The sequence below is a fragment of the Balaenoptera musculus genome, chromosome 7 (genome assembly GCF_009873245.2).
Source record: "Balaenoptera musculus isolate JJ_BM4_2016_0621 chromosome 7, mBalMus1.pri.v3, whole genome shotgun sequence".
Taxonomy (NCBI): Eukaryota; Metazoa; Chordata; class Mammalia; order Artiodactyla; family Balaenopteridae; genus Balaenoptera; species Balaenoptera musculus.
The window spans coordinates 52,329,998-52,355,446 of record NC_045791.1 but is presented as its reverse complement, the minus strand read 5'-3'; the positions used below and the strand labels follow the sequence as shown (position 1 = coordinate 52,355,446).

The 25,449-nt window shown below is 43.6% G+C and overlaps 1 protein-coding gene and 1 non-coding gene across 2 annotated transcripts in view; both read right to left on the bottom strand.

The window, feature by feature from the left end:
- Positions 1-7,676: 7,676 nt before the first annotated feature.
- Positions 7,677-25,449, bottom strand: part of GORASP2 (golgi reassembly stacking protein 2) — a 31,301-nt gene continuing 13,528 nt past the window's right edge. Inside the window, exons 3-10 of the mRNA XM_036857622.1 lie at positions 24,508-24,711; positions 23,714-23,800; positions 22,802-22,932; positions 19,704-19,836; positions 17,894-18,017; positions 13,703-13,789; positions 12,579-12,689; positions 7,677-10,988 (exon numbers count right to left, since the gene is read on the bottom strand). Coding sequence (XP_036713517.1) covers positions 10,648-10,988; positions 12,579-12,689; positions 13,703-13,789; positions 17,894-18,017; positions 19,704-19,836; positions 22,802-22,932; positions 23,714-23,800; positions 24,508-24,711 — 1,218 coding nt within the window. The 3' untranslated portion in view covers positions 7,677-10,647. The remainder of the gene's footprint in view (positions 10,989-12,578; positions 12,690-13,702; positions 13,790-17,893; positions 18,018-19,703; positions 19,837-22,801; positions 22,933-23,713; positions 23,801-24,507; positions 24,712-25,449) is intronic.
- On the bottom strand, positions 24,165-24,237 carry TRNAG-CCC. The gene has a single exon. It is a non-coding gene; the product is annotated as a tRNA-Gly (tRNA).

The window sequence follows — 25,449 nt, the reverse complement described above, 5'->3', positions numbered from 1 at the left end:
CTCTTCATCTTCAAATAAAGGTAAAGTGTCATATATTATTTTCTTCAAGGAAAAAAGTTGCTTGGAAAATCAGACAAGTCAACATATCTAAGTGGTTTCAGTTATGAATAAATTCAAGTAAATCAAAGAAGGATTTTCAAAATGGGAGGGATTTAGCAGCTTATATCTTTTAAGTGATATAAGCTGCTAAATGAGAATCCCATCCTTCACAAATGCTGTTTGAGCATTTAGAAAATAATGCACTCAGGGATGCTATAAAATGGGTTCTTATCTAGCCTAATCTAAAATTCCTCAAAGATCCTTCCAATTCATCCAACAAGAATTTACAGAGCATATATTCTATGTCAGACACTCTGGAGTCTGATGATACAGAAGAAAGCAGAAAAATGTCCTTCTGGAATATAGAATCCAATAGAGGAAACAGACAACAATTAGAGAATCACACACAAAAAAGTGAAATTATATTGTGGCAAGACAATAATGTGATAAGTGCTACTGAAAAAAATAATAAGAGGTACATAGAAAAGTCGAACGTCTATGGTACTCTAGCGTAAAATAATTAAGATCATTTCACTGTAACAACCCCTCACTTCAGAAATGAAATAACATGACACAGTCATACCCCCCAAACTATCAAAAGTGCCAAAGCATACCCTGGGCTGAAAACTGAGAATATTGGCAATAATAGCTGGCAGTACTCCGGGTATTTAGGGAATTCTAATCTGAAGCAGCTCATAGATATACTTTAATGCTATCCATTCTCCTTGACTCTTCAAAAGAGAAACTTTTGGACAAATGTTAGCTGTGAAAAATTGGAAATCACTTAAGCTAAAAATCTTTCCTTGGTAATTCTCCAAAAAGGTACTCTAATAATTTGAGTCATTTTTATTACATGTATGAACTTAAATCCCCCCATGATTATGTTATTGATACTTTTGCCAATATTTTATATAATGCAGGTCTCTCCAGACACCACTCCATTCTCTTAAGATAACAAAGAGCTGGTAGTATCTCACATGTTCAGATATTTCAAGGTTTTAACTTTTTCTCCGTTAAGAAGTTTTATGGGGACTTCCCAGGTGGCGCAGTGGTTAAGAATCCGCCTGCCAATGCAGGGAACACAGCCCTGGTCCGGGAAGATCTCACATGCTGCGGAGCAACTAAGCCCGTGAGCCACAACGACTGAGCCCGGGAGCCACAACTTCTGAAGCCGGCGCGCCTAGAGCCCGTGCTCCGCAACAAGAGAAGCCACCGCAATGAGAAGCCTGTGCACTGCACCGAAGAGTAGCCCCTGCTCGCCACAACTAGAGGAAGCCGGCGCGCAGCAACGAAGACCCAACGCAGCCAAAAATAAACTAATTAATTAATTAATAAGAAAAGTTTTATGGGGCTTCCCTGGTGGCGCAGTGGTTGAGAATCTGCCTGCCAATGCAGGGGACACGGGTTCGAGCCCTGGTCTGGGAAGATCCCACATGCCGCGGAGCAACTGGGCCCGTGAGCCACAATTACTGAGTCTGCGCGTCTGGAGACTGTGCTCCGCAACAAGAGAGGCCGCGATAATGAGAGGCCCGCACACCGCGATGAAGAGTGGCCCCCGCTTGCCACAACTAGAGAAAGCCCTCACACAGAAACGAGGACCCAACACAGCCATAAATAAATAAATAAATAAATAAATAAATAAATAAATAAATAAATAAATAAATAAATAAAATAAAATAAAAAGAAATGTGGCTTTAAAAAAAAAAGTTTTATGAATTCCCCCAACCTATTATAAGTAAAAGAATAAGTCTCTGAATATCATCTTTTGAGAGCGAGAATCCCATCAGACTCTCTTTAGATTCAATTCCTTCCCACAACTTACCGTTTCCTCTTAAGCAAAGAGCTAAGCCCCCAATCCTAAAACAAAAACAAACCCACGCCTCTCCCCCACCCCAATTAGATGGGGAATGAGAGAATACAGAGCCTGTGACTTGGGTATTAGAGCAGCTGTGCGCAGCCCTCACCCTATTGTCACCCGAGGTCACATGCACAGCACACCGCCAGACCCCACTCTCGTCCCCACTGACAACTGTCACCCCCGGGGGGAGGGACGATTGTGGTCTCCCCCTGCCGCATTCTGTACTTCCTCCAGGAAGGCGTGCCGCTCCGCCCTCACATCCCTGTTGAGGGTCCCGGGCCTGGGGAAGTTCAGGTGGGGTGGGCGCCCTCTCTGCCGGTCCTACTCTAAACTTCACCGCACGGACTCGTTCTCATCTGGGTCCCATGGCTAAACTCCAAGCTAGATGAGGACACATCCTGATGGTCGCTCATTCAGCAGAAGTCAGGTGCCTGCTGTGAGCCAGCGATGTGCTATGTGTTGCAGAGACGGTTAAACCGGACACGGTCCCTGCCACCAACGCGCGACAACAGATGGTGCAACCCTAGGGGCGGCCTCCCCTCCTCAAATGTCACATTGCAGCACTTTCCAACCTGAGTCATCCCCTCCGCATGCACTTGTCCGCCAGTCTGCCGGGGCAGAAAGACGCCAGTGCCCAGAGAGAGCTGCAGCCCAGACGCGTGGCTCCCCTCCAGCTGCTGAAGCTCCCCCAGGAGCCCGCGGTTAAACGGCCACCGACTGACTAGGCTGCTTCAAATGGGGTTCTTATCTCAGCTAAGAACCCTGATGACTGCACTGTCTCACTGTTGACAAAATCACTGGCATTCTAAATTCTGACAAAAATGAGGGTACTGTTAGCTCTGGCGTGCGCTAAGACCATCCCCTAGGTGCGGGCACAGGACCTCGAGCTTACCTCTACCCTAGCTCTCCCGCTGCCTCCGTATCTGCGTGTTTCCCACGAGGCTGGGAGCTGCCCACCCACCCCGTCCCCCCACCGCACAGGTTGCAGCCAGGCTGAAAGAACAAATGAATGGTTCCTATTTCCACCTGGGTACCAGCCCCAGCTCGACCAGCCCTGTAGTTGTGAGCCCGAAGGAGAGTCATTTTACCTCTCTGGATTTCACTCTCTTCATCTGTAACATGAGAAATCGAGGGAGAAGATCTCCAAGGCCTCCCAAGCTCTCTCCCTGAGCCATGTACATCGGTGATTTTTTTAAGCACGCAGGGCTGAGAAAGCGCGGGTCCGTCGGTGGCTTTTCTGCACCCAGGTGTAAAGGGTTGCCTTGCCTGGAGAGGGGCTGCAGAAGGGGAAGAGGCCTCACGCCACTGGGTTTCTGGCTCTTCCCAGACCTCTACAGACCAGGACAAAGTGAGGGAGCTCCCCAGCCACACCGAGAGCAGGGCGCTGGGGGTGGGAATGAGCTCTTCCCCACGCAGGGCAGCTCTGGGGTGACTGGGGTCAGTTCCTCAGGGATGTCTCCCACGCTTTCCCCTCCTGCTTAGAGGGAAGCTGCCGGTAGTTCCACCTTAATTTTTGGTTTTTAAGTCTATGTTCCACCTACTTCATTTTAAAAAGGCTTGCTAAAAGGGAAGATTTTCAAACCTCTGATCTTTGTAAAGGGCAAACTCCTTACTCCCTTGCAAAAACAAAACAAAAAAGCTTTTATCAACTCCCCATTAAGGTACAGTCTGAGCTCCCTGGCACCCAAGGCTCCCCTCCAACCCCCAGCTGCAACTGCTGCCACTCCAGACGTCGCCCTTCGCCTTCCAGACACCCGGAGCAATGTGCGGTTCCAGAACACACTGTGTGCCACGTACCTTTGTGTCACTGCGGACGCTGTTGCCTCTGCCGACCATGCGGTTCCCCTTCGCCTGAGAGCCTCTCTCCGTTCTTCAAAGCCCTGACGTCACCTCCCCCGGAAGCCTTCTCAGACCTCCTCCCGTGGAAATCATCCCGCTCCCGGGATCCTCGTGCCTTACACTTAACACAGCGGATACTAAATTGCTCATTATCAGCAGCGTGGGGGAAGCTTGTGGATTCAGATCACCTGGGCCCAAACCCAGCTGCCCCACTAGGTGCGCCCGGGCCTGTGAGGCGGGAGTGTGTGCCCCGCGGAGCCGCGCGGAGGATGAGCGGGGCCTCGAGCCCTTCTGCCTTCGGAGGGTTGGTGGGCGGTGGGAGGTTCACCCACCACAGACAGGCCGTAACCTCAGTGGGGAGCCTGGGGCCGGGGGCCGAGGGTGAGGGAGAATGGGGGCTGGGAATGGTGGGGAGCCAGACCCCGCACCTCCCCCACCGGGTCCTCAGACTTCTGACGTTTTTCTTGAAGTATCTGAGGGGTTCACAGACACCCGTAGGGCTTTTCATTTTTATCTTAAAAATCCACAGGTTGATCTATTTACTTTAAAATTATGTTGAAAGAGGACTCCTTTCGGTGAATGCACCCGTGCTTTTCTGCAACCCCACCCAGCTGAACTCATCTGCGGTGGAAGGGAAGTACGGGACTAAGTCCCCGAGCCCTTTTCCAAAGAACAAAAAAGTGCCCACACCCTTGGGGCCGCTCCCGCGACGCCCCAGCCCCGCCCAGGGGCCCTGCGAGGCCGGCTCGGAGACCCCGCGGCCTCCAACGGGGCGCGGCTTTTCCGGGCTTGCGGCGCCACCTGGTGGCCGCGGCGCGCACACTGCGGGCCGGGCTCCCGTTCCACGTGGCCTTGGAGACAACAAAAGTCCCTGGGCAGAAGTCAGTGTTGGGCCCTGCGACCAACCCGGTGTGTGGGGACAGAACCGAGGCTTGGGAGCAGACAGACCTACCAGGAGTCAGCTCCTACCCCAAAGTTTCCCGCTGTGTGAACTGGAGGAGGTTTCTTCTCTGGTAAATGGAGAGAGCAGTACCACCTGCTGGGATGCCCGGGAGAATTAGTAGAAAAACGTGCCCAACTCGCCGCTTGGAAAGTGTTGTCAACTCAGTGCTTCTCTTTAAATTGATTCCTTTTTCTCACTAAAGTTTATTTATAAAGGAAGCTACTTTAGCCTCATCTTAGGAAGCAGCTCTATTTTTTCAATATATGTTAAAATAAATATATAGGTAATAAAATTAGAAAACAAAAATTTCCTCCATGGACAACGGTCAACACCAGTCCGTGGGATCAAGTCTAGAACCTGTGCCTGCCCAGGGGCCCCTCTTCTTTCTCTCTCTCTTCTGCCTCCTTCCATGGCCATAGTCACCCCTCACCTGTCTCCTCCTGGAAGTCCCCAGTGGGTGGGGTTCTCATCTCACCTGATACCATTTGCCTAGTAGAGATCTGAATTTGGAAAAACAGATTTCACTGTCTCTGACGTTTCATACCCTTTTTATTTCTGGTCATACCAGAAAAAGAAAAACAAAAACTTGGCAGAGACCGAGGGTAAATGCTTTATTAAAATCACAATGAGCTCTGAGCCCCCGGACTCAGGCAATAGGAACCTGCTTCTTCTTGCTTTTATTCAGCTCCCTAACAAGACAGATGGCGTTTGCTCTCACATTTATGTTCCCCACCGCCCCAAAGCACACAGGTTTTTCAGCTGCTGATCTCAAATGAAACAGCGTTAGAACTGCGAATACTTCATATACCTGACAGCTGGCATCATTTCCGGAGACCTGAATGCCAGAACAATTCCTAGAGACAATGTGAACTCTTGCCATCATGTCTCTGTGCTCAGCAGAGCTATCTGAACCACACAGGGGCATTTCCGGCCAAACTGATTTACAAACACAACATAGTATCACAGATCATTACAGTGCAGGTCTATTAAGGCAAATGTCACTGATAATTCTAATCTAGGGCCAGTGCTAGGGATTTCTTAGTGGCGAGCTTTTAAATGCCGCTGCTGAAGGCCAGCACCTCCCCTCCAGGCTAGGCAGTCCTGGCTCTCTAAGTCTCCCATTTCTCTCCTGCGTGAAAATAACCCTATTGTTTTTGTTGACTGAAAAGTAATTCAAATACGTCTTTAAAAAGTCTGTTGATGTACAAGTGTATGAGAAGTTCCCATAACCCCACCCCAGGCACCCCAATGCGAGTGTTCCTCAGCGATGCTTTCCTCACCCCCCCAACCTCAAGCAGACTTACTAGTTCCAGTCTCAAACTGGGCCAGCCTGGCCAGAGCCAGGCAACTGTAAGCGGCTTCCCTCTCACCAGGATTCGAGGCCATAGAGCGCAGGGCAAGGAAGCCACTCGGGAATTCAGGCAGGACCTCTCATTACCTACTCCTTGGTCCCTAAAAAAGAGAACTGATGATATATTTCAAGAGATTTGGTTGTTAAGGTAAATAACTAATGGGTTTTTGGTCCCAGAAGAGGCTGGGGAGACCCAAATTCCTGTCACTGTCCCTGTCATTGTCCAGACACACACGTCTCCCCCAGGTTTATAGTTTAAGGGACTGCTTCAAATTTTGTCAACCTTAGCGCCCATTTCACCATGAATTATGGATCCAAAATAATGTCCATGAAAGATCTTGTTTTCTGATCCTGGATCCCCTAGGCTCTGGACCTTCCAACTTTTTGAAGCCCAGGCTTCCCACTCATCCCTACCAGGATAAAACTTCAGACGCCCGTGGACCGGGCAGGTGGCAGAAACCAGTGGGCCAGGTGGCAAACTGGCGGGTGTAGGCTCAAGGGGGCGTTTGTTTCCTTGTGGGGCTGAGGAACTAGTGTTGCCAGATGTGGGGTAAGAGAAACCAGAAATCTGGATTTATGTGAAATTTTCTGATTTTTGAAATGTTGGCAATTAATTCACATTTAAAAATATACAGTGTGGCTCAAAGGAACCAGTCTGGAGGAAGCTACCTCTTGTTCACTGTGTAGACTGTCCTACAGAGGGCTTTGCACAGGGCTGGTTCAGCTCCTCACTTCAGTATTTACCCCAAGAGCCGAGGCCTGTTTCTATCTAGGGCCAGGAAATATGGTGCAACCTTAACTCTAATAACAAAGTCCCTGAGCCCACGTCCACCAGCAGATGCAGTGTGCTTTCTCATTGTTTGAACTGGCGAAGAGTGACCAGAGGGCACGGTGCTCAGGTAACTCCCTGGAGAGGCTGCTTTTCCTGCACTGGTCAGTCCTCAGCTGCTCTTTGACAGACAGCGAACTCTGTCCCCAGCCCTGGAGATTGTGGGTGCCTCTGCCACTGGCCGCATCCCTGTGAACAGTGCATTCTCTCTGTCTCTGTCCCTCTCCAGCTCCCAGAGTGATGCCAGCCTGGGAGTGGTTTCACCTGCCCTTCCGCTGGCCTGTGGTTCTGGCGTTATTTCCCCATTCTTGTAGTTAATCAAACTGGCTCACGTGTAAGAAGCTGACAAAGGAACGTGTTGGTTAGCAAGACCAGAAACTGTTCTTCCTAGATCTACTACAAACAGTATCATTGATAAAAGGATCCCTTCTCTAACGTGTGCACTTTGCTAAGTGGTGAAAGTGTCAGTAGACAATGGACTTTCTGTTGCCTTATTACTTCAAGTTATAGGCCAGCCTGTCTCAATTATCACCCAGGAGGCGGTGCAGGACCTCTGCTAACTGGACCTGGGGAGGGGCAGGTATAATGAAGGAAGACAAATGGGTTTAGTGTCTCTCATTCCCTGAAAAGCTTTCCAGAACTCAGGAACCCAGGAATCCATATTCTCATAGAAGTGGTTCCAATTTGACCCCCCTTGCTCGGTGGTCAGATAATTAAGGAAAGGGGAGGCCGTCACCCACAGGCCCCGGCCGAGCCATTCTTGAACATTAGTTGCTGCCTCACAAATGGGGAAAGTCTTTTTCAATTCACTTTCTTCTTCAATTTTCAGTAATTGAGCTAATGCCAGCTGTTCTTAGGTAAGCGTGTTTAGTATGGGACTAAGCATAAAACAGGGACACAAAGTGTAAAGATGAAGTTATCCTCACAGACTATTCAGCTACCAAAGTGGCCTTCAGGTGACAGCAGCCTCCCGAGTCTCCTCCGTCTGCTCTGAAGCTCCTCCCTCCTTTCCGCTCATTTCAGGGCTGACTGCCCCGCCAGCTTCCACTGCCGGACAGGCTTCCTCAAATGCAGATGAGCTTGTCCGCACGGAAATCCTCCAGTGACTCCTGTTTTTAAGACAAAGTTCCAACGCCCCAGCCCGGCACTCAGGATCTGGCCCCGTGCGCTCTACTCCTCACCATTCATTCTTCTAACCTCAAATGGTCTCTGCCCCTCCTTTGCCTAAATAATTCTTCATGTCAAATGTCATCTCTCAGAAATCTTCCTGCTCCCGCCCCAGCACCCTGGCCAAACTGCCTCCTCTGGCTCCATTGAGTCTTGGGCAAACGGAGGTGCTGTGCGGGGGCCACGTGAGGGCTCGGCGGGGGCTGCTCACGGGGCCTCACTAGTCACTCTTCTTCCTCCTCAGTACACGACAGCATAGGCTTCATTCCTCAGCCTCCCGTTCAGCTAGAAGTGGCCATGTAACTCCACACTGGCCAGAAGAATGTAGGCCAAGGTGCTGCGTGAAACTTCTCTGAAATGTCCCCCAAAGAGGGGGGCTGGCCCTTCTCTCCTGGCTGGAACGAGGAGGGCATGGTGGAGGCTCTGGCTGCCATCTGGGCCCATGTGACGACCTTGGAAATGGAAACCACACCAGGCAGAACTACAAGACAGGAGCTGCGGTCTCTGACATTGCCAAGGGCTGGTCCTGCCTCAGCCAGACCACCTCCAACTCTGAACATGGGAGAGAAAATAAACTTGCTTGTTTAAACCACTGTTATATTGAGAACTGTTCTGATAACCGGGCCTATTCAAACCAGCGCCCTCCCTGTCACTGCCTCGTGCCTCTCACGTGAACGTAGGCACACTGAGCCACCCAGGGGTTCGAAGCTAATTCTGACTGCCATCCTCACTGCGGGGCACATCTCCATGGTTAGAGCGCTATCCTCGAGTGCCCTGAGCACTGACCACCCATGCTGTCCCTCTACAAGGCCACAGTGAGTGGTCTACTGGTAGGGACACTATCTTTTACATCCGTGTTTCTGGCCCCTGGTACAGGATATGCTACTGTCTATAAACACCGAAACTGGTTTTTCTGAAGGAAGCAGAGAATATCTAAAATAAGTGTTTTCCACCTCAGGAAGATCCAATGAGCCAATCTGGGCCAAGTCTGTGCCCATCTTCCAAGTGAGTACTAAGAATCCCTCTCTCTCCCCAGAGCTTAGTATTTTTTATATGCTTATAGACATTCTTCTGGGAAGATGTCATCAGGGCTGCTGTCATCCTCAGATGAGAACTGTGACCTCACAAGAGTTAAGAATCACTGCACTGGAAAAACTGCTGTTAAAGAAACTGTCTTTAAAGCTTAAAAATTACTTACTTGCTTTCCATTAAGTATCTCCTTAACATTTTTAAAAAATATGAACATCTTTTAGAAAGTAATAACAACTCAACTTTTCCTATCCTGGAAAGTAAAAAGTTGTAACATTTAAGTTATGCTTGTGAATATTTTCCCTACCTGTTATAAGCTCCATTTCAAAAAACAGGATTGTTAACTGAGAGAACTATTCTAGAAATATTTATAATGCAAACAGAAGGAGCTATGATTAGAGGTGGAGCCTTCTTTTATCATTTAGCTTTAAGTATAAACCTGGCTCCAGAAATGGACCTATCCTAGAAACTGGCTGGCACCGGGTGGGCGCTGATAACTCTAGTTCCCAGCTAGTGATCACAGACCAGTTCCGCGCGCTGCTCCCCTGGCAACATTCATGCTAGTGCCAGGTCAATAACCGATCAATCTTTCATCTTATTTAAAAAACAGAGATATAATATGCATTTAATTTCATTCAATAAATCAATTCCACATAACTTACCATCTCTTAGAAAATTCAGGAGACAGCAAACGTCAGACATGAAAAATTACATGAACGCAGTGTGATGCACTGGAGAGGAACGAACGCACCATGGCAGTCAGGAGTTGTAATTTAAATGTACCACAAGAAGAAAAGCAAAACTACTGTAATTTATTGCTGTATCTATGCTTCCCAGTATAGCTATAATATTATAAGTAGCTACAAAGTGCCACCTTCTGGTTTAAAACTGTGCAACATCTTTATTTCTTTTTAAATGCCATTTTTTGGTGGACGTATAACAACGGCAGCAGTTACAAAATGTTGTCTGAGTACTTTTGAGAGCTCAAAACAAAGATCTGTGTATAGGCTGAATAAAAAGATGTTCAATTAATAGTGCACATAGTGTAACTTTAACAACATCTTTCATTGGAATTTTCATGTAAACCTTAATAGAGATATGACTCTCAGAGACCAAAAAGTAAAATATCTTTTCCTTTCACGGTTTACTGAGGTGGTCTGCATTCTCGCAAATGATTTACAAAATACAAGAAATGTTGCGTGTGGGTATTAGGCATAAAGTATTTCATTTTCTTACAGAAGGAGCAGCAGGAGGACAGGGGGCCTAGCAGACACCCTGTCACCACCTTTCCCAAGGACGGACGCCCCCAAGAATGGCAGTGGAAACCTGGCAGCAAGCCACCCTTACAATTCTTTTTGGTTGTTTTAAAATACAAGCACTTCCTGACATTTCCCTCCCCGGCCCATGAGCCCCACCCCCACTTGGCAGGATACAAACCCACGTCCTCTTGCTTAGTTTTCCCCTTAGAATTATTTACAGGATGCTTACAGATACGGTACAAACTAGTATGAAATTAACGATAGTTTGCATTTCCAGACACACTCCTGTGGTGAAATAAGCACACCACGCCAATTCCGAAGGCCGGTCCAAAGCTAAGGTGACTCAGAGGCATTTGCATCCGTGACCGCAGAGACAGGCTTCTTGCTGGCTGGGATGGATTCGCCGACTCTGTCCTCAACAGTGGCCGGGGCCTTGGGAGTGGGGGGCGTCACACCCACGGTGAGTGCGGACGCGGCATCTGCCCTTGCAGTGGTCGGGACAGGGTCGGAGGGTGGGCTGCCGGTGGGTGGGAGAGAGGACAGCAGCTCTGTGGAGCCTGCTGCGGAAGAGACCTCTGGAACCAAAGGGAATGACGGGAGGAACTCGGATGGCATGGGGAGAGATGCAAGGCCAGGTAAGTTTTGGGGAGGCAGGGAAGGAAGAGGTGGCAAACCTAGGACAAAAACGGCATAGATGACACATCCTCCCAGCACTAGAAGAGCAGCAGTCAGCATCACACGACTATTAATTTGCATTTCGTTAAGGAAACTGAAGCTGAGGAGAGACAATACAAATCACAACTTCTGATTATCCTCAGTTGGAGGCCAGGACAGAGTTAAATATTCACTGCAGGACCAGCTGGCCAGGAGGAAAGGTTCCCTCGTGTGACTCAGCCCAGAGCTCAGGGAGGAAATGATTCTCCCAGCCAGGATGGACAGGAGCCCACCCAGCCTGCGATGCAGCTACACGGAGTGCCCAGCAGGAGGACTCCACTCTCCCGGGCAAGCTGCAGGTGGATTTAAGCTGCCCTCTGGACAGACAAGAGGAAGAGGAGACACAGGGGCCAGGCCTCCTGTGAACGTTTCACAAGGGAGGGGCCTGCTGTGTAGCCCCTGGCATTAGCCTCACCAGAAGTACTCAGCCTTTATATCTATTCATAGTATAACTATTTATAGTACACTTGGCAGGTTTATTGTAATGATTTTAAAATGCAGATGAAGGGAAAGAGTATTACTTCTTTAAGAAACAAAGGAAAAGCAGGTTGTAAAACAGGTTTGCGGCAACCTGGGGCCTGGTGAAACCCTTAATGCTCTTAGAGTCTGTCAATCTGGGGAAAGGGCAGAGCCAGAAGCCAAGAATACAGGGCACAAAAGAAAAGACAAAGGAAGCACTGAGACAGTAAACATTAGTTTGAACTTATTGACTTCATTTGTTTTTTAACCCATTGCGCTGAAAAGCAAATGGGTAACGAATACGTGTAGATGATGAGTGTTACAACAGGGGCCGTTAGAAACGTGGCAATGTACACCACGGTGTAATAAGATCACTCGTTGACATCACTGATAGGCCAAATTCCTGAGATTAGCAATTAAAGGTCAGACCTGACTTGTGGCCATCTCAAAGCTAAAGATAATCTGGGCAATCATTAACCAGAAGAGCAGACTTGTGGGGACATTCTGCTGCTTCATTTTCATCAGTGCATAAAATCTGAGTGTAAACACTCTGAATATCTGTGAACTTAACTATTTGTAGCTAAAATCTCTCACAGTTTTTGTTATAAAAAATTTGTTAATAATGAAGAATATTTATCAAGCAGCAGGCCCAGCTAGCCTCAGCCACGCAAAACAGGTATCACTACTCCCCGGGTGGCAGCTGCCCAAAACATGAGGAGAATCACAGGGAGTTCATCTGCCCCCACTGAGTGAACTGCGCACACCTCCCATCCAACTCAGCCCAGCAAGGCCACGCCACTGCTCCTGATTTCTACAGCTGGCCTTTGTGGGGCTTGAGCTGTCAGGCGCAGGAGAGGAGAAAGCGGGGGGCGGGGGGGGGGGAAGGCAGCCAGGCAGAGGAGCATCACAAAGACACTCCTCCTCTTCTTTTTCAAGCTTTTTAAATAAAAAAGATTGATTTTTATTTGAAGCAGCTGAAATTTGTTAAACTGATCTGCCCTTGCCAGAAAAAGACTGAAATAGAGGACTGCCTTTCCTGGATAAAGCTTTTTATTAGACAGAGTCCTAGGAAGGCAAGATGGGCAACATACCCGGGTTCATGAGCTCTGGTAAGCTGACACCTGGCACGACGTGCGGGGCAGGGAGGTTGAGATTGGGGAGGGCAGGGAGGTTTGGCAGTCCTGCTGGTAAAGGCATCAGACCTGAAGAGAAGGCAGAGGACAAAAGATAAACCATCCAATCCTTGCATATTGAAGAAAATACTACCCACTTCAAAGTGAGAATACCAGAAGTCCACTTACCGTGTGGCAGTTTTGTATCGTAACAACAGTAACAATAACAAAATCTCTCCCAAGTGAAGCATCCTTCTATACCTAAGTGATTAGATGGCTAAGTGGGTAAGGGTTAAAACAAACACACACTTCTGAACCCGAAAGCAAGAATGATGCTGGCCTGTGTCTTGGAGAAGGGGCTGATTTATCTCAGCAAATATGGAACTGATTTTCTTTGATGGTTGAGGTTTACAGTCTCTCAGCTTTTTTTTTTTCTTTTTCCTTTTTAATTTCAGACTTACAGTTGCTAATTTATATGAGGAATCCCCATGTATATCTTTCACTCAAACTTCTCAAATGTTAACATTTTACCACACTTCCTTTATCATTCTGTGTGTGCACACATTTGGTTAATGGCTTAATATGTCTGTGTAATGACATCTTTAGCCATACAATTAAAGGCTCTCACAATGCAAGTATATTTGATCACTGAAATAATATCTGATCGTTATCTGCTGGATAAAGGGACTTGGTCTTCACAGTAAGTGAAATAAACAAAAATCTAACCTAACATTAGAGCTACTGAAGACTCAAGAAAGGACTGCTCTCCTCCACGACACAATGTCTTATTCACTAAACAATGACCAGAAAGCCCTGTGCTGAAGGACGGACAGTCTATATACTCCTTATTCCTGCCTCAGGTTGCACTGGGGGCAGGGAGGATGGTTGGCTGGGGTTAAGGAGCCCAAGGCTCAGCAGCTGACTAGCTGGTGACAGCAGTTCATTGCCACTTGGTCTCACTTATCACAAAGTTACAGCAGAGATAGAATGAGAGTAAAAGACATAAATAGTCACCGCAAAGGTATAAATTTTTTTCACTGTTTTCTAAGATGCAAAATATCAGTAAAGCTATTGTTATTACATATATGTCTCCAGCTGCTTACCTGGTAATGTAGTAGCTGGGTTCATTGGCGGCACAGAAGTGAGGGACTGGTTTACTTGTGGTGGCAATAATGGTACTGTTGGTACACCTAAAATAAAAGCACAACCTTTTAAAAATTTCAGTTGATAAGGAATGAGCAGACTATCTCAGACAGTCTTCAGTCCCTTCCCTCCCGCCGTGGTCAGGTCTTCACTCAGTGTGACTTTAGTCAGTTGGTCTCTGGCTGCATCACTGCCACAGCTCATCCACCTGCTCTGCCCTTGGCCCTTCGCAATGGCTGTTAGCAGACCATGAGCCAAGAGGGCGGGGGGCTCTGCAAGCCCTCCACAGCTAAGTAAAACCGGGTAAGAGTTTTACTCCTGACCTAAGCAGGGCTGGATTAGAAAACTGTTTTGGAAATTTGGAAATGGGACACAAGGATCCTAATCAGTCCCTATTGGGCTCCTGACCTAAAAGGCCACATACACCTGGGGCTGCTGGGGGGCTATGTGCCCCATGAAACAGTGAATTCTGGTCTGTGAAAGAGAATGATGTACATGGCCTGAAAGAGACAGAAGAGCATGTGGACCTCCAGAGATGGGGAGAATGACCTGGCTTCCTGAATCTTCATTTCCTTTTGACCTTAGATTCTGCGACACTCCTTTGAAGTCTAGTACATTCCCACTTTTACTGCTGTTAGTTTGAGGAGGTCATGTTCTTTACATTCAAGTAACTCTTACGATACCACCTAATAAAGATTACCTATTAATGTTTACCACCTACTCAAGTGGGAGGTTTTGCTGATGTCCAAACAACAGTAATACTGCACATGGATTCTAGATTTTGTCTTACAGAGATCTGCTTAAATATGGTAGCAAGAATGAATTGTGCCTAAAAGTCTGAAGCAACCATTTTCAGATAGCTTTTAAAATTTATTTAGTAATGTATTCACTTTTTTGCAGAAATTGGAGCCATGCAAAAATAGAAGAGGGTTCTTTGTTTTATCAGATTCTCAAAGGGGTTGGATGGTTGGTTGGTGTGTTCAGTCTTTAAAGTTTGGGTGGGGGGCACCTACTATATGTCAGACATTGTTCTAGGCACTGAGGAACTTTACAGCATAAAGAAAATAGAAATCACTACCTTCTGGAAATTTACATTCTGATAAGGGGCAGAAAAAGAAAGGGAGACAGGAAGTGTGAGAGGGTCACATCGATTAATGTCATTTCAAAATGATATATTCATTTTCTGAAAATTTCTTAATCCAAAATTTTCAAATCTACAGAGGTTTTTTTTTAAACCACATACTTTAATGTTTCTACAGTTACTGTTTGGGCTACTTTGCAGCAATATAATTAAAGCAAAGACAGAAAAATAAATGCTTAACAAAAAGTGGTTTCTCACATGTTATAATGCTAGAACATTTGAGTGTTTTTAAATTTATTTACTCAAAGTGAAAATGCTGATTTCTTTCAGTCTCCTTTGAGCAATTTCTGCTTTATTTACGTCTCTGTCTTTTAATATTCAAGAAACCATTTCTCTACAGTGTAATAAGACCAGGGATCTCAGTGCATGTGCTTACATGACAATATAACTGTAATGTAATTAGGGAAGATTTAAAATGCCTCTCAAAAGAAACTGGGACTTGAAGAGAGATGTCAGCTATCTCCTAAAGCCAGAACACTTTGCACTGGAACACTTACTGTAAAGCCTGGTGAGAGTTATCAGACACAGATTGGATTGCTGTCTTGGAAAGTCTATTCAGGAATAAACTAAAAAACCATTTCTTACATCTGATGCGATGTAAGAAAAAAATCTTAATATCATAAAAAGAACTCAAACACTGCTTGAATGAAATAAACTTTAAAATCTCTTCCAGATGTATCCATGACTTGATACTGATGACATTAACATTTAATGTCATCTAGGAAATATTCTAAAACTGGACTGTGGTGATGATTGCACAACTCCATAAATTTACTAAAAATCATTGAATTCTATACTTGCAGTGAGTTAATTTTATGGTATGCAAATTATACCTCAATAAAGCTGGGAAAAAAACCCAGCAAAGAGCAGGGGGTAGGGAGGTAGGTTACCGTACTGATAACTGGTGATGCTGGGCGGTGGGGGCTGGTTGTACTACTTGTTACGCAAATGAATCTTTATTAATAGTCATCTACTTTTGAATATGTTTCAAGTTTTTAATTATAAAAAATAAAAAATTTAAATTTCATACATATCTTTGGGAAATAAAACAAAGACTCTGAAAAGGTCTGAGATTTGAACCTAGGGGACAAACTCCAGGGGTCATACTGTTGACCTTAACTGCATCTTGATGGGCTGTTTTAAATCCATTCGAGAACAAAGTGGAATATGATCAAATTTGGAATATAAATATTAAAAAAAGAGCTCAAGAATAAAAGGCTATTAATGAAATAAAACTAAACAATGACACAGTATTTCATCCACTTAGTCAACATTAATTGAGTATATAATATACTCTTGGTATAAAGAAAGAAAACCAGAAAACAGGAGATTTAAAAAAAGGAAAGGATAATTCAAAAAGAGTCATGTACCACAATGTTCACTGCAGCTCTATTTACAATAGCCAGGACATGGAAGCAACCTAAGTGTCCATCAACAGATGAATGGATAAAGAAGATGTGGCAAATATATACAAAGGAATATTACTCAGCCATAAAAAGAAACGAAATTGAGTTATTTGTAGTGAGGTGGATGGACCTAGAGTCTGTCATACAGAGTGAAATAAGTCAGAAAGAGAAAAACAAATACCGTATGCTAACACATATATATGGAATCTAAAAAAAAAAAAAAAAAAAAATGGGTCTGAAGAACCTGGGGGCAGGACAGGAATAAAGATGCAGACATAGAGAAGGACTTGAGGACATGGGGAGGGGGAAGGATAAGCTGGAACAAAGTGAGAGAGTGGCATGGACATATATACACTACCAAACGTAAAATAGATAGCTAGTGGGAAGCAGCCGCATAGCACAGGGAGATCAGCTCGGTGCTTTGTGCCCACCTAGAGGGGTGGGATAGGGAGGGTGGGAGGGAGACGCAAGATGGGGGAGATATGGGGATGTATGTATATGTATAGCTGATTCACTTTGTTATAAAACAGAAACTAACACACCATTGTAAAGCAATTATACTCCAATAAAGATGTTAAAAATAAATAAATAAAGGAAAGGGAAAAATAAACTCTATCAACATACCAAGTTAAGAACTGTATCATGTGACCAAGCAATTCTAATTTCTGGGTATATAACCAAGAAAAATGAAAACATATGTCCATGCAAAAACTTGTACACAAATGTTCACAGCAGCATTATTCATAATAGCCAAAAAGTAGAAACAATCCAAATGTCCCTCAACCGATGAATGGATAAACAAAATGTGGCATATCCATGCAATGGAACATTATTTAGCCATAAAAAAAGATGAATTATTAATATATGCTATGACATGAATGAACCTGGATAACACTATTCTAAGGAAAAGAAGCCAGAGAGGAAGGTCACAGAAGACCACATATATTATATGAAATGTCTAGATTAGAAAGAGAAAGTAGATTAGTAATTGCCTAGGCCTGTGGGATTGGGGGAAAACAGGGAGTGACCGGGTACAGGGTGTTTTTTGGGGGTAATGAAATGTTCTAAATTGATTGAGGTGATGGTTGCAAAACCCACTAAATTGTATACTGTAAATGGGTAAATTGAATGCTATGTGAACTACATCTCCAGAAAGCTGTTGAAAAAAACCAAAACAAACAAACAAAAAAGGAGTATATTAGGTAGAACAAGGAGTACAGAAAAAGAGGAGATAGGCGTATGTCCCCTGAGCAAGACTGAGTCCCTAGGAAAGGAATGGTAAACTGCTCACTTTTGTATCCCCAGTGTCTACTACTTAGGGGATATGCAAACATCTGTTGAGTAAATAGAGCTATTAAACAGAAATTAAAGGTAGAATCCTGACTCTACAACAAGACAAGCCCAAGGTCTAAAATTGTCTGAGAAGAGGTTCAAATGCCTGTGATGATTTAGTACCAGCTTTCAGACAGGGCCTGTCAATGCAGAGCACGTTTACAGTTTTCAAAGTACACTGGCATCAACTTTTAAAATTCTACAGCTTGGGACAGATAACAATATCGTGTAAAACAAAGTAGACTGAAAACAGAATCTATTTTTCTGCACACCTGTACTGAGAACATTACTGACAGCTGGTGGAGTTGAGCTAATAGAAAGTCCAGACAGACTCTGTTCAATTTCTGTAGTTCCTGGTGATGACAAAGACGGGGGATTAACTGAGGACAGCTGGACCTTCCAAAAAAAAGAAAGAAAAAAGGAAAATTACTCAAATTTACTTAAAAGAGAATATAAATATTGGCTCTCACCGGTCCTGCAGATACCTTTTTCGATCATGTACTAACTGTCAAAAGTTTTCACCTGGCACTTTGGCTTTCAGACACTCCTTCCTAATTTTGATACGTGCCAAGGACCACGCACTGTAAACATCTCCCCCTTCTGTCACTTCCAGTCTTTTAACACATGGCATCTAGCCCATCATACACACTGTTCTAGCCACTTCGACACCAGGAGGAGATTCTCTCTCCTCCTTCCTAGCCAGCCAAAAAAGATTATACTCAACCCTTAAAGCACCACTGCTTTCTTCTTCTTTGAATTCTCAGCCAGTTTCGTGTTTTCAATTTTCACTGCTCATGGAAGAAGTCAGCTGAAGTCTTAACACCATGATAGATTCCTTAAAAATTTCTTAAGATGTCTAACCTCATGAGCCCTCCTTACCTTTTCTCATCAATGAATGAATGTGGCAGCCAGATCTCTACCTTCTGGGAGCATGGGGTGGGGGTGGGAATGAATCTATATGGACTCTACAGATGGGTGGATGGGTGATTTCACCTCTGAATCCTCCAACTTATGCCAGCTCCAGTGCCCTCTGGCACATTCCAACATAACTTGTATTCTGGCCCTTCTCCCTAGCTGCCATTTCACCCTCTGGTCTTCTCAGACTGCCCATAGCGCCTCATCTGGGGCAGAGAGCACTGATTGGGGCAGCAGGAGTCTAAACATACAACAACACTGGTTCTGGTCATGAGCCAATGGTGGATGGGGGTGAGGAGAGGTTACACTTCCCCATAGCTCCCCTTCACTTCCTCTGGAATTGCGGATGGCCCAACCATGCACCATAAAATGACAGTGGCAGCAGCCCTTTCTTTACAACTGTAGCATTTTCTTTTTGAATGTTTGGTTTTTATTTAGTCATGCAGAAGAGTTAACTGGCCTGTAAGGCCTGCACAGGAAACATTTTAAAAGCCTATAAGCCTGCACAAATACCTCTTATTCTTTAAAAAGCCTCGCTTTGATCCTGTAATACTTCCCACACCCCTAGCTCTCTTTGCTTTCCCAGTCAAGTTTCTTGAAATAGGAAGCAGCAGCTATCATCACCTTATCACTCACCACTCACCCTCTATCTCCTGTAAGTTGGTATCTGCATCTCATCAAGCCTTAAGGTGCTCTAGCCCGGGACATGTTTTTTCACTCCTTCTCTCACCTGACTTCTCTGCAGTACCTCACATAGCTGCCTATGCCCCCTTTCCTGAAGCTCTGTTCTCTCCCTTTGGCCTTCTCCTGAGCTTCCTTTGTTGAATCCCCTTTCTCTGCCCATCCATTTAAACACTAGGGATGTTCAAGATTCTGGCCTCGGTCCTCTGACCCACCAAGGCCCAGTCCCCTGATGATTTTTATCAATGTTCATTGGATTAAATTACCCTCTCTCTGCTGATTCCCAAATCTGTATCTCTAGCCTTGCCCTCTTTCCTGAAATCTAGAACCAGAAAATATCCATTTGGATATCCTACAGGAACTTCAAATCCAACACTTCAATATTTAACTCATCATCTGCCCAGTCTCAAATAAGTGCTACCACCCCACACATCTACTCATTTGGGTGGAAAGTTATGGTATAATCAGGCAGTAAAGTTATCTTACCTCCATAAATCCATCTTTAAGAGGAGTAATAGGTGTACCAGTCATCTGTCCTGGAAGAGAAATTTTCTTTCCTTCTTCAAATGGGCGTGTAGGTATTCGATGCAAATAACCATATCCAATGCCACATCCTAGGCTATGAAGATATTTTTTTCTTAAAGTTATTGTTATCAATCACAGCTTGCATTTTTGAGGTTTTGAAACAGAAAAACAAATCTCCATTCTTTTAAATACTGTCATCTTATCAAAAGTCTCCTCTGATAACCCTTTATTAAATAGCACCCTTCTCTCCACCACAGACACTAACCATACTCTCCTTTATTTTTCTTCAAGTATTTATCACCATCCAACACATTGCATATTTATTTGTTTATTTTGTCTCTCCCAATAAAATGGTAAGGTCCTTGAAGGCAGAGACCTTGTTATGTTTACTGCCTTAACAGTTCCTGGCACATGGCAGACACTAAGTAATTATTTGCTCAATGAATGACATATAGCCTTTCCACTGAAGAGCTCCAAGCACTTTTGTATGTTGATGTCACTTACACAACCTATAGGTCTATTTCAGAACCTGACACATATCAATCCAAATTAATCCAGATTCCTTCTAATGCATCCTCCCAATGCCACCAGAGATATCTTTCTAATAAGATACAATCACTTTCCAGAGTGATCTTCCCATAGTCTGTTGTCTTCTTTCCAGAGTCTGCTGTCTTCCCAACATTCCCTTTTCCTTCTTCCCTTTGGAGAACTACTCCTCTGCCGTTCTGTGGAGCACGGGTGGGACTGTCAAGCAGGGGGCCTGTCCTGCCCAAAACAAGGAGTGGCTCATGACCAGAGCCAGGCCAGTTTACCTCTCTTGCCCAGGGCTGCAAATCTTGGAAGTGACAGAAAAAACCAAAATGGCTTTATCCCTTCAGTAGAAAGTGATGAAATTGCCAATTAGTTCTTCCTTTCTAAATCCCTAAAGGTGTCTGAGTCCTGTCCTTTCCCATTCTGAGTCTTTGATTATATGAGTGACTCTGTAGCTATAAATTCATGTCTGCTGCAGCTGGTTTCTACTATTTGGAACCAAAGAACCCTCACTGTTACAATATTATAGAACTAACACTGCCCGAAGTATATCCAAATTCCAGACCACGGTATTTAAGGCTTTTCACAATCAGGTTCCAACTTATGTTTCCATCACAATTGCTTTTATTTTCCAAACTACTTGCACTTTCTGAGTAGGACATACACAGGTATCACTGTGCCTCTCTCCTGCCAGGGCATCTGTTATTTCCATGGGTACTACTACCACCAAAAGCTGGGAGAGCAGGCAGTGGCCAACTTCGGCTCTTCCTTATCCAAATCTGATTTCATAAGAATGCTTCATATTAAAAAATTACTTGTTCCCTCTTCTCTCACTTTTCCTCCCTTATACCATCAAGCTGCAAATTTTACTGAACTGGATCTCAGATAGATTTAGAGGAAGAAAGAAAGATTAAATAATTTATACTGATCAATACAAGCCTTTCAGAGGTAGCTACATTTAAAAACAAGGTGCTTAATCAAAAGAACTAAGTGGTGGTAGAGAAGGCACTTGAGGCAAGAGGGAGACCTCCATAAATTTAAAGACAGCCCAAGAATGAAGCTAAGAAAAATGTGCTGTAATGAAAGCAATGTGGTCAGCCTCTGAGGAAGGAATGAAAACCAGAGGCACACATATGCCAAATGGGGGCAGACTCAGGAAAGTGGTCTGTATGGTCCTGTCTAAAGCAACGGCTGATCAGTGGTACTAAACCATGTCAATAGGAAAAATGTCTTCCATAGAAAAGGAATAACTGCTAAAGTCTAGAAAAGAAGGGCTCCAAGAACAAGAATGTAGCAGTGTTTAGTCAACAGAATTAAAAATTAATGAACTAGTAATGTTCTTTGCTGTTGAACTTCACCATCTAGAATCTCTTCCTTAGACTTTCATTTCATGCTCACCAAGCAATCTTGTGGTAGTAATAGGATCTAAGTATTATTCTAACTGGAGAGGGGGTATTTTTCTATTGTAAACTGAAAATTTGCCACTCTAATGAAGACAGAAGCTTCTTTGCAAATTTAGTTTATATGAGGCAGTCCCTCTGAAATGAAATCAACTTTTAATACCTTAAGAAGATCATCTTTCTGTGTGTTTACAAACCTGGACAAAGGACAATGATAACTTGGTCAAGTATGGCCCCCAGACAGGCCACATTTTCTATCTCATTTTCTCAAATTGCAACAAGTTAGCATTCTGGTGACAATATACATTTAGCTGTAGAACCTCAGGTAGTGTGGGTAAAGGTACTGTGAGCAAACAGGCTTTCTCCGTCTGCATCAACTAAGTCATCCTTTTCCCAGCAAGTGCTGGAACTTTTATAAAACACTGGTAGAAGTTTCCAAACTCCAGGCTTTCCTATAATTCTGGTTTACACTCAACAATTCCTCAAATTAAAAAAGGTTCTTAGAACTTTCAAAATAATGAAAAATTTCAATTTAAATAGTAGACAGAAGACCTAAAGATACCATGTTAAGTCATCATGCTTTGCTTTGGTCTGGCCTTTTGAAATTAGGGAACTGACTTGATGAACAGTCCCAGAAAACTGATTTTATAAAGTTTGCTTTTCTGCTTGGCTTGATCCTCTTTCTAAATTGCTTTTTATTGTTGTTGCAATTTTGTCTAACTTTTGGTTAAAATCAGCCTGTCCATTTCTAAAAGGTAACAGTTTCCACAAAGTGCTAAGAAATTTCCCCAGCAGCTAGAGAAAGTTATACTGTATTGTCCCACTGCTGAGGAGGGAATTTTGGGAAAATAAAATAAAACTGAAAACTATTTTACTAAAATAACAAAACAAAAAAGTTTGTTAGTCCTTAGATCAGAAGAAAAAGGACTGGGTACGCGTACCATGCTCACTAAATATGTGCTTTAAAAAAATGAATTATTGGATTCAATATTCTAGGTCAGCTCTTTCCTTTTCTCAAGAGAAGTCTTACAATAAACCAATAACTTGTTTCAAAATAAAAACAATGTTTACAACATATCTGACTGGTAAATTTAAGTAGTCATAACTTAGTCTAAAAAATGACCTTACCTGCCTTCTCCACCCCATGCAGAATTTGGTGTAATAATCACTTCTCGACAGTTATCAGTGTCTGTATTATACACATAAAGTTTCAATGGTTTTGCTTCATGTGTTTCAATAAGGCTGAACAGATCTTCAGACTGCAAAAGCATTAAAGGAGAAAAATGTTTTTGTTACTGAACTTTAGAATAGTGGGTCTCAAACCTGACTAATATCTAAAACAACAAAAACCTAAAACAAACAAACAAAAAACACACCTAAAACAACAAGAACGAAAAAAACTACACCCACAAAAACCAGATTCTGGGCCCTGCTGCTAGACATAAAAATCATTTCTTAAAACCAATACTCCAAACGAGGTTTAATTCAATATTTTACCTATCTACACAACGCAAGGCCTCATGTCCAGTTCTGTAAGACCTAGTCAGCAATTTTAGTATAAGTCTTCTATACCCAAATTCTACATATTCTGCTTACTATACATTATTAAGACCTGGTTCTCTGGGCACCTTATTTTTTCTCTCATTTGTGATTTAGCAATATATACTTCCACTAGCTAACAGACAAGGAAAAGGATCCAACTAATACAGCTAAGCCAATTTTGTTACCTTAGAAAGGAAAAGAGAACAGGAAATCAATAATCAAGACGAGGATTCGATTTAATCTTGAGGTACAAGAGATTTCTAACATATACCATACACAAAATCTGTGCAATTGCCACAGAGTGTACGTTTTTCCTCACAGCTGTACCTAGTAAGACACCTCCCAGATTTCTGCTTAACACCCTGGAGCGTAAGCTATCTTGATCAGCAAAGACCTAAATTTCAACTTTAAATGTAAAGTGTGCAAATATACTTCTGAACTTAACCATTAATGAGAAAATGTTAAATAACTGTTAGTATTAATAAACAAACGAATTACCTCATTCATGACCATATCTGCTCCAATGATATAATCACTGTGAGGTCTAAGACCTGCCAGTGCTGCAGGAGAATTTGATTCCACTTCCTAGGATGACACAAAAACAACCCCCCCATCAAATTATTGCATATAAAATAATCTTCCAAATTGTATAGTTCAGTCCTTAATTATAGTAATTTAACCCCCCCTATATTTTTCTTGTTAGAGATGTCAGATCAGAAACTATAGTATATATATATATATATTTAATCTCCCAAGCATTAAACAACCCACAATATTTAATAAATATTTAAAACATTTCTGTAGCTATTTGCTTTATTTTATTTTTAAATATTTATTTATTTATTTGGCTGCGCCAGGTCTTAGTTGCAGCACTTGGGATTTTCGTTGCGGCATGCGGGATCTTTAGTTGCGGCATGCGGGATCTTTAGTTGCGGCACGTGGGATCTAGCTCCCTGACCAGGGATCGAACCCGGGCCCCCTGCATTGGGAGTGCAGAGTCTTAACCACTGGACCACCAGGGAAGTTCCTGTAGCTATTTGCTTTAAAATACCTTCTTCTAATGGATAAATCATTAGAAAAATAGTTCTTAGGCATCGTATTTGCTTCTCTTCCTCAAGTTCTTTTTCTTTTTTATTAATCCATATTTTAAAAGCAATCAATTTTGATTTTCAGAAACTAAAAATAGCCTAATAATACCCCTACAATCTCACCAAATTGGAAACAACCACTATTAAAACACCTTTCTACACTGTTTCTTAAACTGCAAGTAACAGTTCACAGTTGATACCTACCAACACATGCCAAACGTTTTCATTTGCCCCATCAAAGCTGCAGAAACGAATGCTCACTCCCAACAAGCCCTGGCCACCCCACATGTTACTTGGTGTGACTGAGGTCTCTCGCAACTCCAGTGTTTTACTACTGTAGATAAGCATTTTTACAGGCTTTTCAACATTTGCTTTCAGTAGATCCTTAAGAGTATCATTGTCTTTATTCTGTAAACACATAGAAATTTTTCTTAATAAAAAACATTTACTTAACAGTAAAAATCTAATGTTAATTATCTTACCTTAAGCATCCCATGGCCCTATTGGAATAATATTATTAACATAAATAAAACATTCAATAGGTGGAGGTTTCATTAACATTCAAATACTCCTCAAAATAAAAGAATGTCAAGAAATTAAGAACTTATGTTAGTGTAACAGAGCAGGACCCTATGGGGCCTTCCTGGGACAGGCGTTTCCCCCTATCCTCTGCTGTAGTACCTCTCTGAAGTACCCAGATAATAGTATCTCATGCATATTTCCTGAGTTTTTCAAATGCTAAAAACCACCACCAAAAGGAGGAAATTAACTACCTGAAGGTCATGAGCAGGTAGCCTCCAGACCTACCGGCACCTAAGGATTGATCACCATTAACCAGAGAATTGTGCCTGAGCTGATCACATACCCTGGGACACCCCTCCCCTCACCTTGCCTTTAAAAATGCTTTGTTGAAACCCTTCGGGGAGTTCGGGTTTTTCTGAACATGAGCCACCCATTCTCCTTGCTTGGCCCTGCAATAAACCTTTCTCTGCTCCAGACTCTGACATTTTGGTACAGTCTGGCCCCGCTGTGCGTCGGGCACATGAACTTGTGTTCAAGTAACATTAGCAACAACTCCATAGCTGACTATGGAATTACAGAATTTGCAAGCCAACATTATTTGAAATGATCCGGGGCTTCAATGAT